We start from the raw sequence: 16,118 nt of genomic DNA on the forward strand, positions 1-16,118 counted from the left end.
CGCAGGCTCAGCGGCCATGGCTCACGGGCCCAACCACTCCGCGGCATGTGGGATCTTCCCGGACCGGGGCATGAACCCGTGTCCCCTGCATCGGCAGGCGGACTCTCAACCACTGCGCCGCCAGGGAAGCCCCCATTGACCAATTTAATTTGAATGTAATTAACTCTGTAAATGTGAGCTCTTCTTATTTACTTTCATTAAAATTAAATCATGACAAAAAGAAAATAGGTATAAATCAAGCTGCATGCCCTTGCTTCAGGTATGAGTCACATCTGGTTCTCATACATTAATCTTGAACTTTCTCCAACTCACCTTTATCATACATTTAAAAATTCCTGGGCTTCCCTGGTGGCGCAGTGGTTGAGAGTCGGCAACGGGAGAGGCCACAGCAGTGAGAGGCCCGCGTACCGGAAAAAAAAAAAAAAAATTCCTGGGGCCCACATGCTTCCGGGAATTCTGATCATATGAGCTTCTATCTAAAAAACTTGGGTACCTCTACAATTCTGTGGTTTATTCCATGATCTATACAGTTCTTTTCTTTACCTAAAACAGTATTGTAAAAGTGGATCTCTTAATTTATGCCTAAATAATTGATTATATGTTTAAATTTAATTGCTTTGGAGATTTATTATTTTTTCCCCTCCTTTTAAAATAGGAATTGACTGACAATGGCAAAAGAAATCTTAGAGAAGTTAGATATTCTGGATGAGCAAGCAAAGACACTCTTGGCCATAAGAGCAAAGGTTTGTAAAATATAGGCTAAAATTCAATTTTCCATTAAAAGGTTATCATTTCAAAGGTGAACGATTTTTACTTCTTAGTTAATGATGCATTAGTATAAGGCTACAAACCAATTTGTAAAAAACAATTATATTAGTTGAAAGAGTCATCTATGTAATACTATAAATAATTAATTAAATATACAAGGTAACTTTTAGCTAGCTGCTGTATTTGGTTGTGATGTATCTAACCTGCTTAAAAAAAAAATCCTGGGTTTCCCTGGTGGTGCAGTGGTTAAGAATCCGCCTGCCAATGTAGGGGACACGGGTTTGAGCCCTGGTCCGGGAAGATCCCATGTGCCGGGGAGCAACTAAGCCCATGCGTCACAACTACTGAGCCTGTGCTCTAGAGCCCACGAACCACAACTACTGAAGCCCGTATGCCTAGAGCCTGTGCTCCACAACAAGAGAAGCCACCGCAGTGAGAAGCCCGCGCACTGCAACCAAGAGTAGCCCCCACTTGCTGCAACTAGTGAAAGCCCACTTGCAGCAACAATGACCCAACGCAGCCAAAAATAAATAAATAAAATAAGTAAATTTAAACAAAAGAATCCTAAGCAGTCAAACAGTAAATGTGACTACTCCTATAGTTCTTACTAACCTGTTAAACATAAAGACTTGTTTAGCTGGTTCATTAAAAGGAAGAACATATTTGGTATAGCTACCAAATTAGAAATAAAGTTCATAGAAAATAATTAAACTAAAAAGGGTGAGTCTCTTATAAAATCCAATATAAAATATTAATAAAGAATACAGTTCTGAAACACCAGATTTTTTACCATATGTGAGCAATTTAATTTGGTTGCAAAAAGACTTGTAAAATAATATAACAATGTGAATAAATGAGGCATATATAAGGAACAATAGAGTCTGAGAAATCAAGGAAGACATCACAGAGAGGAACTCTTAAGTGAATGAACATATTTGTAATTTGAAAATGAAAACGTTGGTGTTTGAATAATAATTTGGTTTCTTTTTAATTTTTCATAATTATCTCCTTTCATTCAGAAAATAAAGGAATACTGAAAAATGGAATAAATTAATTCTGTTATAGCTATCAAAATTTCGAATAGCAAACCAGGGGTAACTTAACTAAAGCAAACCTTTTAGACTTTGACACCCCAAAGTTTATTGCTTTTTTATTTTTTGTTTAAAATGAATTGTAATATACTTTAAAAAATATAATCAGAGATAAATCTATTAAATTTGTCACGAAATTCCCTTTTACATAAAATTTTAAGTTATAATTAGTAATAATAATTCTTACTTTTCCTGGGAGCTTCATTTGGGCAAAGCATTTCCACATATTTTCTCATTTTGTATTACTATTCTTGTGTTACTGATAGAAAATTCTCTGGAGATTCTTCTGAAAGTATATATAATCATTTTTAAAACCTTTTCTTAATTTTCAAATTATACTTTTGGAAACAAGTTAAGCAACATATAGATATGTATAAAGAAAATTATACAAAAGGAAAATTATATAAAGAAATATTAATAGTCTTTGGCCTCTTCCCTCTAATCCTTTCCTCTGAGACAGACACATTTTAGCAGTTAAGGTTTATTCATCCACATCTTTTGTACTCTTACAAAGATATACAAGTATGAATATCTGTATGTATACATACATTTATCTTTACTTACAAATATCCATAATATAAATATACATGTACATATATACATTTATGAAGGTGGATTATCTATTTTTTTCTATTGACAAAAACATGAAATACAATATATAAATCACTTTGGTAATTGTTTTTTAATCTTTTAAAAACTTTTATTTTGAAATAATCATAGACTCACAGGAAGTTGCAGAAATAGTACAAAGAGTTCCAGGTGCCTTTCACCCAGTTGACCCTGTCGGTGACATCTTACAGAGTTGTAGTTCAATAGCAAAACCAGTATGAGTTACATCCAATATTGACACGAGTGTATTACTGTTAACTAGACTACAGACTTTATTGAGTTGTCACCATTTTTTAACCTTCATTCGTTTGGGTCTGTAGTTTTATGCAATTTTATCCCACTCCAGATTTACGGAAATCACCGCAATCAAGACACAGGACACTTCCATCCTATAAAAGTACTCCCTCATGTTACTTCTTTATATTTGTATCCATGCCCTCACCTCAGTTCTCTGTCTCTAACCCCAGCAAGGACTAATCTGTTCTCCATATCTATAATTTTGTAATTTTGAGAATGGTATATAAATGGAATTATTCAGTGTGTAAAATTTTGAGATTGAATATTTCACTATGCCCCTGAGGTCCATCTAAGTTTTTGCATGAAGCAATAGCTTTTATATGATAAATAATATATAAATTTTATTGCTGAATAGTATTCCATTATATGGATGTACAGAGTTTCAACTGCTCACCCACTGAAGGACATTTGGGTTGTTTTCAATATCTTGCTTTTAAAAATGAAGCTGCTAAAAAAAATAAGATGAAGTAAAACTGCTATGAATATTTGTGTACAGGTTTTTGTATGAACGTAAGTTTTCATTTCTCTGGGGTGAATGCCCAAGAGAGTGATTGCTGGTGCAGGGTCTGTCTCTCCAACTCAACAAGGTCAGAGCCACAAGCTTTGGTTTAAGTTCCCCCTCCTTGTGCGTCAGTCCAGAAACTGCCTCCAAGAAGTAAGCTAGGCTATTGTAGGGTTTACCTAATTTGTTTCCCTTTCTTCAGGGATCATGGTCCTGCTCTGCCTGTTTCCTCATGCCTGATTGTAGTTGTTTTCACATACTTTGGCTGGTTTTACTACTTGTGTATAGCAGGACAATTCCTGTAGCACTTAATCCCTCACTGGCAGAAACAGAAGTTCCCATATCCTTTGACTTCTTTTTCAAGTTTTTATCTCTTTATGCCTCTGTGCTGTGCTCTGAGAGAATGTTTTAAAGAAGATTTTCGGCTCCTTAACTCACTCTTTAGCTTTACGCTTTTCCCTCTTCAGTCCATCTGTATAAATATTTGAACAAAGTTCTCTTTCGATTGCTTTCTTAACTCTATTTCTGGCTTATGTTCCACCATGTGTGTGGCTCCAGGGAGAAGAGCAGGTTGGAGAGAGCTGCCAGCTATAGTTCCAATAACTCTATGTATCAATATTGTCTTTGCTAAATATATAGGTCGTCCTTAAATTCTGGACTTTGGATTTTGGAGGGAGCCTTCATGATCATCTAGTCCAACACCCTCATTTCATAGATAGAAAAAGAGTTGGTACACAAGGCCTCCAATTTTCAGTCTGCATTATTTTTCCATTGTTGCCTGCCACATAAATTCTGTGTGTGAGTGTGTGTATGTATGAAGTGAGATTAATTTTGTCCTTTCCATACCGGATTTGCCTTATATGAAAAGTGCTCCCTTTTTCACTGAGTTATGTTTTGGATTTTCTGCAGAAAAACTGGCTTCAGAGTGAAGTAAAGAAAAAGATTTCAGTGATACCCCTGACATTTGATTTTCAGTTGGAATTTGAAAAGGATATTGCTACCTCCATATCTGAGGCAGAATCAAAGATCACAAAAGACAGATCATATGGCATTAAAAAAACAAAAAGGTAATCATCATAACTACCTCAAACTTTCAGTTTGAACTTTTAAAGCATTATTTTATATTTGTCTTAGATTATGCAATCTATATTAAATGTAAGCTTTGTCAAGCATGTATATTTCATAATGGTTATGAGTTACAATATGCTAGATTAGCATTCTGAATATTCCTAGTTTATAAAATATTAATTACAATATTTCACTATTGCAGGTGATAATTGTATATAGTAATTATAATTCCAGATTTTTAAAGAAAGACTTCTTGAGCTTTACTATATCGCCCCAAATTAATGTCAGGATTTATTTCAAACTTTAACCAATATACTGCAAAAAAAAGTAGGCCTAGAAAACTAAGTAAGGCCGTTTTTCTGTGTACTTACAAGGGGTAGCCTGAATATGTAATACTTGGTCTTTCACTGGCATTGTGTATGTATGTAATGCTATATAAGTTTCTAGGCATCAGAAATGTGGAGGAGAGCCCAGACAAAAGAAATACTCAGGTACAGAATCAATAGGACTTCAAATCAGTTGGACATTGGTGGTAGTGTGTTCTTACCTCATTTATTCTGTAGTAAATCATTGTATTAAGTGCAGTTTTACAGATGCCAAACCCAAGTCTTGATGAGGTAAAATAACTTGCCCAAAGTCACAAAGCTAACACGTGGCAGAAGCTGGATTTAGACATAGCAGTCTGATTTCCGAGCCTATGCTCTTATCACTACCACATTCAACAGAATGATTTCCAGCTTTTGGTCTTGGTGACTAGATGTACTTTGGTGTTTTGTACTTAGGTGGAGATCATAGGATGAAAAGCAGATTGGAGTGGATAAGAGATTAGAGTGAGAAATGCTGAGCTTTATTTTGGATATGTTAAGTTTTAGATGCCTGTGGGGCATCCAGGTGATGGTGTCCAGAAGACAATTGGACAAATATGTCTTAATCTAAAGTAAAACAAGATCATTTGGACTCAAAATACAGTTTACTCAGATTTTTGTTGTTTATGACTTACCAGGATGTCAGAACATGTTTCCATTGTGCAGCCATAAGAAAAAGGAGTTTGTTCCTAACACAAATAAATATTAGTGGTTTATGTAATTCAGCTTTATCACAAACTTCTTTCACTACCATTTTGTTTTTATGTACAGCCGATAAAAGCCAATACTTTTACTTTGAAATCATTTATAGAACTATCCATGTTAAAATAGAATATTTTAATAATACATAGAAAAAGTTGCATAAAATGGAAGTTGGGCATGTAAAGAAGGGAAAAATAATGTCTTATTATATATTATGTATTATATAATTTTAATTATATATATTTTATATTTGTATATATTTATATTTTTGAATTTATATATATGTATACCATTATGTGATAGCATAATATATGGCTAATGACCCATTAGACACATTTAAAGATAACGTGCAGTGTGTTTTATGACAGTATTTTCCAGGATGATACTGTTGCTTTCCCTTTCCTTTCTGTAGTTTATAAAGGCATCATTGATCCTGTCTTTAGTGAGGATATCAATAGCTGAGTAATGTTCCTTTTGAGTCGCTTAAGTCTGGCTAAGTTGAAGTTTGAAATCAGAGTCCAAAATAAAGACAAACAGGCACATAGTTTCAAGATTCAAAGACCAAGTAAATTTTGCTTGCTCGGTGCTCAGAGGACCAAAACTATCACACACACACACACACACACACACACACGTACAGGAAAATGTCAAGAATTTACACAAGAATTAGGGTGTAACCTAGGCCAAAAGAAAGAAAATTTGGTTGAAGAAATGAAGAGGATCTAGTACATACAGATAAGTCCAACTGGCAGCATATCTAGGCTCCGAGTTTTGCTTTTAAGACCACTTCTAACAGTTGCCTCTCTTCAAGTAGCTTTGTGGCAATTTCGTACTGTCACTCATGCTTGAATGATTGGCCCTAAACCAAGTTCAAATAAAGAATTCTTACAGACAACTTCATTTTAATTTTTGTTAACAGTAGCTCTGCTATCCCATACAACTGTAATTTTAATTTATTGATTTTATTCTACAAGTGTTTACTGAATGACTACTATACCCTAGGCATATGACAGCAAGAGTGAAATATTATCTCTTCAATGGAGATTCAGATAAGCGAACGGGCAAACACCAGTTGCCACAGAGAGATTCCTAATGTGAGGATCTGCAAGTCTCCTAGAGGAGGTGGCTCCTCAGGTGAGACCCAGAGAGTTAGTGAAGAGGCAACAAGATTTAAGAGAGAGAAATTGATTCCAGGCCAAGGCAGTAACATGAACAAAGGGTCAGCCAGAGGCAAAGGAAAGCCCAGCTCATTTGAGGAACCAAAAGTAGTTCAGTGTTGCTAGACTTGAAAGGGATATGGGGTAGAGACTGGAGATGGATTGGTAAGAAATGAGGCTAAAGGGGTAAATAAAGGCCAGATCACCAAGGCCTTATGAGCCAAGTAAAGCACTGCTGGCCAATCTCCTTCAGTGAGGAGCTGCTGCAGGGTTTAAACAGGGCAGTGCATACTCAGATTTGGATTTTAGAAATATCATTAAATAGCAAAAGAGGTCGTTAAAAATTATGGGGGCTCCTCAGAGAACCAAACCTTTTATTAGAATTTATAGTATCTCCAGAAACTGCCTGTTCTAGGAAGCCAATCATCTTGCAGTGAGTCCTTTTTCAGCCATAGAGGAACGATTACTTAAATAACAGAGCGTAAGGCGGTAAGTTTTTTCCCCATATCAACAATGATATGCTGATTACACTGGCTATATTGCACAGATTTAATTCCTCCAAATCTTGAGATGCAGCTCCTGGTCTTATAAGTTACGTTAATTATAACAGGATACCAGCCTCCACCAGTGCTCACAAACCTCACTCCTACACTACGCCAAGATGTCAGATCTGAGTCACACAGCTTTCAGCTTAGCCTAAACCTTCCATCATAACCACCACCACCAGTACCATAGTAACTCCTGGTAACTGCATGCCTCTTTCATTTTTGATCTCTGGTCTCTTGCTATTCAAAGTGTTGTCTTCCATCCAGCAGCACTGGCATCATCCAGCTGCATTGGCATCACCTGGCAGCTTGTTTGAAATGCAGAATCTCTGACCTCATCCCAGATGACAGCTGCAGTTAACAAGATCCCCCAGGTGATTCCCATGGACAGTAATGATGGAGAAACCCTGCTCTAGCCCAGTGGTTCTCAAACATGGAGGACTAGTTAAAACACAGATTGGGGGCCCCCACTGGCAGAGTTTTGATTCTGTAGGTCTGGGCTGGGGCCTAATAATTTGCATGTCTAGTAAGTTTCCAGGTGATGCTGACACTGATGGTCCAGGGTCATCATCCTCTAGCTGGATGAGTCCCTCCTCTAGCTGTGTCCCACTATAACCATGCTGCCCAACACTGACATCGGTTCCATGTTTCTCCTTGGTTTGCTTAATATCATAGCAACGCTCAACCTGGTGCTACCTGATTTGTAGCTGAGCTTTGTTTTCAGAGCAGTGGTTTTCAACCCACCTGCATGTTAGTATTACCTGGGAAGCTGTAAAGTAATTGGATTCAACTTTAATTAGTTTGGAGTAGGTCCTAGGCATTACTATTTTAAAGATTTTCCCAGATGATTCTTACATAAAGCTAGGATTGAAAACCATTAAAATGCATAGGCCTTCTTTTTCAGTTACTCCCAGAGACATCTTTTCCATGTAACTATTATCTCAGGATTTCTGCATTTTTCTCGGATAAAAGGGAACTGATAAAGGTGATGGCCACAAATACCCAGAATTTGCTGGAAGGACTTTCCTAAGATTACTTTCCTGATACAGAGAGAGTTTTATAATCATTCAAAAATCTCAGTCTTTTGCCTTTCATTTGTATATAGTCTTTAAGATTTGTCAATAAACACCAAATCTACTCTTCTTTGCAACTTTTCATAATTGGACCTTTTACAGAAGAGCCATACTTCGGCTTCCCTGGTGGCGCAGTGGTTGAGAGTCTGCCTGCCAATGCAGGGGACATGGGTTCCTGCCCTGGTCTGGGAAGATCCCATGTGCCGCGGAGCGGCTGGGCCCGTGAGCCATGGCCGCTGAGCCTGTGCGTCCGGAGCCTGTGCTCCGCAACGGGAGAGGCCACAACAGTGAGAGGCCCGCGTACCGCAAAAAAAAAAAAAAAAAAAAAAAAAAAAGAAGAGCCATACTCATTTTAGAAAATTACCTGGAACATAAGAAATGTTTAAAGAGAAACACAGTGAGTTCTTCAACACCTAAGCATTCAGTACTGGATTATCAAATGAAAATGGCAAATTTACCATTTATTAAGTGGTAAGAAATAGGAAACAATTTAGGAGTAAGTAGACAGACTTAGATTAATAGGGTCTTCTCATTAGAAGAATTATTTTCCTAAAAATAAATTCAAAATAATATTCCTTTCAGAAATATTTTTACGACAGAAGGATAAACTTGCATAAGGAAAGATAATGAAATATAGAGAATATGGTAAGAGCCTATAGTGAAATTTAATTGGTCAAATTCCACATGAGAAGCTCGCACACCGCAACAAAGAGTAGCCCCCGCTCGCTGCAACTAGGGAAAGCCCGCGTGCAGCAACAAAGACCCAACACAGCCAAAACTGAATAAATAAATAAATAAGATAGTAATGAGTTACACGAGCCATGTTTACATATGGCAATCATTTTGACGATAAAATCCTAGGTAAAGTGTGACTTATAATAGGTAGGTGGGTTGGGGAGGGACAGGAGCAGAAAGGAGAAGGAGGCATTTAAGTAAGTGAAAACAGAGATTCATGCCTTGCTTGCTGCTACCCACACAACTTCTCCCTTACCTGGGCACAGGTTCTTTAAAGGCCCCACGAGGATTCTGGGCAGGTAACAGCCCTGCCTCCTCTAGCTCTCTCTGGCGAGAGCTTCACTTCTGGGCTGGATGGTTCCTCTTCCCTCCAGCTGGAAGAGGACTCCCACTTATTGCTCATACCTGGAGAAACCTGAGACTCTCCCGCAAAGCTTCTCAGCAGTGGCTGCTCACTTCAGAGTATTTGGAAAATGCACTGAGCCCTGCCCTAGAGATTGTGATTTAACTAGTAGGGAAGAGTCTGGGCATAGGTAATTTTTCAGAGCACCCCGGATGGTTCTAATATACAACTAGAGGTTTGAGAACCATTTCTGGAGGCCTCTTCATTTCTCACTCCCTCAGCTGCCATGTGAGACCCTCTCATGACAGCTTGTTTACCACTGATCACTGCAAAAGAATCTTCTCTCACTGCCTGATACTACCTGAGTCCCAAATAGCCTGACCTTCATAGGTGCTGCAAGAACCCACACTCACTGAAATGAGTAAAGAGAAACCACAGGTCATTTAAGGGGACTCACATGAAGGATAGAGATGAAGCCAAACAATCAGAACAGGTACCTGACTCCTAACGAGGCAGACTTATGGGAGGAAACAGAAGAGAACTTTAGAAAATATCTCTCTTAAGGACAGTAAACAGGAGAAAAGGGTATTTGAAAAATAATAGACATTTTTGAATCAAAAACTGAGTAGGGAAATTAAAAATAGAATACAGATGAAGACTGAATTGGTAATCTAGAAGATCAAATAAAGGCACAATCTTATAAAAACACCAAAAAATGGAAATCAGAAGAGAGACATGTAGATACATTCAGGATACTCAGTATGAAAATATATATTTAATACATAAAGCAGGAGAGTAAGAAACAGATGGTGAGGAAATAATCAAAGAAATATAAGAAAAAAGTGCCCTTTGTTTAAGACAGACTTGAATCTTCAAATCAAAAGTGTTACTAAGTGCTAGACTTATGGTAAAATTACCCAATTCCAAAGGCACAGGAAAAAAGCAGTTAATTACAAAGGAAAGGATAGCAAATCAGTTTCATATGTCTCATCTGCATCTCTGAGGCTAGAAAATAGTAAGCCATTTTCAACTTCTAACAAAATGTCAATCCAGGAATCTGCTATTCGGATGAATCATCATTTATATTTGAGAACAAAAGAAAGACAAGTTTTTGGACATGAAAGACTTTAGAATGTAAACTGCTTATTTATTCTTTCTGAGGGACTTGGAGAAATATTTTTATCCAAATTTAAATTAAATATGAATAAAATAAAGATCCAAACTGTGTATCTTTATTACACAAAAATGCATTTGAAATTTTCCCATGGTGTCTGAATGAAATTCTGGACTTCCACCTCAAAGTGGCTGTTCTATAAAAACATAAAACATTCCAAAGATTACCATGTAAGTGGTCCATAAGAGATTTCAAGTTGGGAAGAGGCAGCTTTAGCTCAACCCCCATCCTCCCATCTGAGCTGTACTTTTCTCTGGGTTTCTTCCTTTGTTTGCCAGTGGCACTTCAATGGTCCATCCCAGACACATGCAGCAGCCTTCCTTTAATTCCAGCCCATGCAGCACAAATCAAGGCCTTTACTTGTATTCCCTTTAAGTCAACTGCAACAGGATGTAATTTCACAGGGAATTTTTCTAACTATAAGACAAAAAAAGTGGGAGAGGGAAAAGGATGAATTTTTAAACATTCAAGCAGCCCCAAACCAATAAAACTTACAAAAACCAGATTTATAAATTTATGCTAGTGAACTAACCTACCAAATTTATAACTCCAGTTTCATTCCTCATATTGTATGAAAACCCAGTGCTGGGCTTCCCTGGTGGCACAGTGGTTGAGAGTCCACCTGCCGATGCAGGGGACACGGGTTTGTGCCCCGGTCTGTGAAGATCCCACAATGCTATGAGATTAGATATCAATTACGGGAAAAAAATCTGTAAAAAATACAAATACATGGAGGCTAAACAATACACTACTTAATAACCAAGAGATCACTGAAGACATCAAAGAGGAAATAAAAAAATACCTAGAAACAAATGACAATAAAAACACGACGACCCAAAACCTATGGGATGCAGCAAAAGCAGTTCTAAGAGGGAAGTTTATAGCAATACAATCCTACCTCAAGAAACAAGAAACATCTCAAATAAACAACTTAACCTTACACCTAAAGCAATTAGAGAAAGAAGAACAAAAAACCCCAAAGTTAGCAGAAGGAAAGAAATCATAAAGATCAGATTAGAAATAAATGAAAAAGAAATGAAGGAAACAATAGGAAAGATCAATAAAACTAAAAGCTGGTTCTTTGAGACGATAAACAAAATTGATAAACCATTAGCCAGACTCATCAAGAAAAAAAGGGAGAAGACTCAAAACAACAGAATTAGAAATGAAAAAGGAGAAGAAACAACTGACACTGCAGAAATACAAAGGATCATGAGAGATTACTGCAAGCAACTGTAGCCAATAAAATGGATAACCTGGAAGAAATGGACAAATTCTTAGAAAAGTACAAACTTCCAAGACTGAACCAGGAAGAAATAGAAAATATAAACAGACCAGTCATAAGTACTGAAATTGAGACTGCGATTAAAAATCTTCCAACAAAAAAAAGCCAAGGACCAGATGGCTTCACAGGCGAATTCTACCAAACATTTAGAGAAGAGATAACACCTATCTTTCTTAAAGTCTTCCAAAATATAGCAGAGGGAGGAACACTCCCCAACTCATTCTACCAGGCCACCATCACCCTGATACCAAAACCAGACAAAGATGTCACAAAGAAAGAAAACTACAGGCCAATATCACTGATGAACATAGATGCAAAAATCCTCAACAAAATACTAGCAAACAGAACCCAACAGCACATTAAAAGGAGCATACACCATGACGAAGTGGGGTTTATCCCAGGAATGCAAGGATTCTTCAATATATGCAAATCAACCAATGTGATACACCATCTTAACAAATTGAAGGAGAAAAACCATATGATCATCACAATAGATGCAGAAAAAGCTTTTGACAAAATTCAACACCCACTTATGATAAAACCCCACAGAAAGTAGGCATAGAGGGAACTTTCCTCAACATAATAAAGGCCATATATGACAAACCCACAGCCAACATCATTCTCAATGGTGAAAAACTGAAACCATTTCCTCTAAGATCAGGAACAAGACAAAGTTGCCCACTCTCACCACTATTATTCAACATAGTTTTGGAAGTTTTAGCCATAGCAATCAGACAAGAAAAAGAAATAAAAGGAATCCAAATCAGAAAAGAAGTAAAGCTGTCACTGTTTGCAGATGACATGATACTATACATAGAGAACCCTAAAGATGCTACCAGAAAACTACTAGAGCTAATCAATGAATGTGGTAAAGTAGCAGGATACAAAATTATTGCACAGAATTCTCTTGCATTCCTATATACTAATGATGAAAAATCTAAAAGAGAAATTAAGGAAACACTCCCATATACCATTGCAACAAAAAGAATAAAATACCAGAAATAAACCTACTTAAGGAGACAAAAGACCTGTATGCAGTAAACTATAAGACACTGATGAAAGGAATTAAAGATGATACAAACAGATGGAGAGATATACCATGTTCTTGGATTGGAAGAATCAACATTGTGAAAATTACTACCCAAAGCAATTTACAGATTCAGTGCAATCCCCATCAAACTACCAGTGGCATTTTTCACAGAACTAGAACAAAAAAAATCACAATTTGTATGGAAACACAAAAGACCCTGAATAGCCAAAGCAATCTTGAGAAAGAAAAACAGAGCTGGAAGAATCAGGCTCCTGGACTTCAAACTATACTACAAAGCTACAGGAATCAAGACAGTATGGTACTGGCACAAAAAAAGGAATATAGATCAATGGAATAGGATAGAAATCCCAGAGATTAAACCCACACACATATGGTCACCTTATTTTTGATAAAGCAGGCGAGAATATACAATGGACAAAAGACAGCCTCTTTTCTGGTAAAACTGGACAGCTACATGTAAAAGAATGAAGTTAGGGACTGCCCTGGTGGCACAGTGGTTGAGAGTCTGCCTGCCAATGCAGGGGACACAGGTTAGATCCCTGGTCTAGGAAGATCCCACATGCCGCGGAGCAACTAAGCCCGTGTGCCACAACTACTGAGCCTGCTCTCTAGAGCCCGTGAGCCACAGCTGCTGAACCCACGTGCCACAACTACTGAAGTCCTCACGCCTAGAGCCGGTGCTCCACAACAAGAGAAGCCAGTGCAATGAGAAGCCCGTGCGCCACAACAAAGAGTAGCCCCACTTGTGGCAACTGGAGAAAGCCTGTGCGCAGCAACAAAGACCGAAAGCAGCCAAAAATAAATAAATAAAAATTTAAAAAAAAAGAATGAAGTTAGAAACCTCCCTAATACCATACACAAAAATAAACTCAAAATGGATTAAAGGCCTAGATGTAAGGCCAGACACTATAAAACTCTTAGAGGAAAACATAGGCAGAACAGTCTATGACATAAATCACAACAAGATCCTTTTTGACCCACCTCCTAGAGAAACGGAAATAAAAACAAAAATAAACAAATGGGACCCAATGAAACTTAAAAGCTTTTGCACAGCAAAGGAAACTGTAAACAAGATGAAAAGACAACCCTCAGAATGGGAGAAAATATTTGCTAATGAAGCAGCTGACAAAGGATTAATCTCTAAATTTTACAAGCAGCTCATGCAGCTCAATATCAAAAAAACAAACAACCCAATCCAAAAATGGGCAGAAGACCTAAATAGACATTTCTCCAAAGAAGATATACAGATTGCCAACAAATGCGTGAAAGGATGCTCAATATCACTAATCATTAGAAAAATGCAAATCAAAACTACAATGAGGTATCACCTCACATCAGTCAGAATGGCCATCATCAAAAAATCTACAAACAATAAATGCTGGAGAGGGTGTGGAGAAAAGGTAACCCTCTTTCACTGTTGGTGGGAATGTAAATTGATACAGCCACTATGGAGAACAGTATGGAAGTTCCTTAAAAAACTGAAAATAGAACTACCATATGACCCAGCAATCCCATTACTGGGCATATGCCCTGAGAAAACCATAATTCAAAAAGAGTCATGTACTACAATGTTCATTGCAGCACTATTTACAATAGGCAGGACATGGAAGCAACTTAAGTGTCCATCATTGGATGAATGGATAAAGAAGATGTGGCACATATATACAATGGACTATTACTCAGCCATAAAAAGAAATGAAATTGAGTTATTTGTAGTGGAGTTGATGGACGTAGAGACTGTCACAGTGTGAAGTAAGTCATAAAGGGAAAAACAAATGCCATATGCTAACACATATATATGGATTCTAGAGAAAAGAAAAAGGTTCTGAAGAGCCTAGGGGCAGAACAGGTATAAAGACGCAGACATAGAGAATGGACTTGAGTACACAGGGAGGGGGAAGGGTAAGCTGGGACGAAGTGAGATGGCATGGACATATATACACTATCAAATATAAAATAGAAAGCTAGTGGGAAGCAGCTGCATAGCACAGGGAGATCAGCTTGGTGCTTTGTGACCACCTAGAGGAGTGGGATAGAGAGGATGGGAGGGAGATGCAAGATTGAGGAGATATGGGGATATATGTATATGTATAGCTGATTCACTTTGTTATAAAGCAGAAACCAACACACCACTGTAAAGCAATTATACTTCAATAAAGATGTAAAAAAAAACAAAGCTGTCATCTCCCAGTACTTCCACCAGACTTTGGCTTTCCTATCATAAGCACACTGAATCTTTAAGAACATTTTGCAAAATTAGCATGTTTAAGACCTCCCCAAAGAATGTTAAAATGACCATAATTTAAGAAATTGAAGAGAAGAAACAGACAACATAAAGGCACAATGTTAGTAATGAGAAAGGAGCTATGACGATGGATGTAGAAGAAATTAAAATAATTATAATGAGTACTTCATATAACTGAGCTGCTTTGAAACATGAGTCTGTTAGTGGATAATCTGGGAAAATATGAATGGTGAAAATAGAATCAAGAAGAAAAAGAAAATGTAACTAAATCAATAACTAGAAAATTTTGAGTAATTGTCAAAGAACTGTTTTACAAAAGCAGTGTCTTGGATTTCCCTGGGGTGCAGTGGTTAAGAATCTGCCTGCCAATGCAGGGGACACGGGTTCAAGCCCTGGTCCGGGAAGATGCCGCGGAGCAACTAAGCCCGTGTGCCACAACTACTGAGCCTGCGCTCTAGAGCCCGCGAGCCACAACTACTGAGCCCACGTTCCACAACTACTGAAACCCACGTGCCTAGAGCCCGTGCTCCACAACAAGAGAAGCCACTGCAATGAGATGCCTGCACACCGCAATGAAGAGTAACCCCCGCTCACCACAACTAGAGAAAGCCTGTGCGCAGCAAGGAAGACCCAACACAGCCAAAAATAAATGAAATAAAATAATTTATTAAGAAAAAACAAAAAGCAGAGTCTTGAAGCTGTATCAGGGTGACTACAACGTTTCGAAGAAGTATTTAAATGGTTTCTGAGCATAGAGATGGAATAGTTCCAATTCTTTTTATAAAGATAGCTTTGAACCTCAAGTCTGACCACAAGAATATAAAACCATTGCAGTATCTCGCTTATAAATATAGATTTTTTTTAAATCTAAAATAAAAATATTAGCTTAACTGTTTCACTGCCTTTCTCAACTTGGGAACATAAAACATAAAGCAGTTTTATGTTTATTTCTCCAATTTCACTCTGATCATTTTTGGTTATTAAAAGTCTGACCAGTTTAGTATTTTGATCCTACGTTTTAGTTGTGGTTTCCCCTTCCCCCATATCAGCCAGTTTAGTGACCTGAAATGAAAAGGGGTATGGCCAGTAATTTGATTCTTCCTGTCCT

The 16,118-nt window shown here is 37.5% G+C and overlaps 1 protein-coding gene across 1 annotated transcript in view; it reads left to right on the top strand.

Annotated features, from left to right (window-relative positions):
• Positions 1-668: 668 nt before the first annotated feature.
• C1H1orf141 (chromosome 1 C1orf141 homolog) overlaps positions 669-16,118 on the top strand; it is a 41,865-nt gene continuing 26,415 nt past the window's right edge. The window contains 2 exon segments of the mRNA XM_049698461.1: positions 669-743; positions 4,177-4,334. Of these exon segments, the coding sequence (XP_049554418.1) occupies positions 669-743; positions 4,177-4,334 (233 nt within the window).

This window comes from Orcinus orca, chromosome 1 (assembly GCF_937001465.1).
Source record: "Orcinus orca chromosome 1, mOrcOrc1.1, whole genome shotgun sequence".
NCBI lineage: Eukaryota > Metazoa > Chordata > Mammalia > Artiodactyla > Delphinidae > Orcinus > Orcinus orca.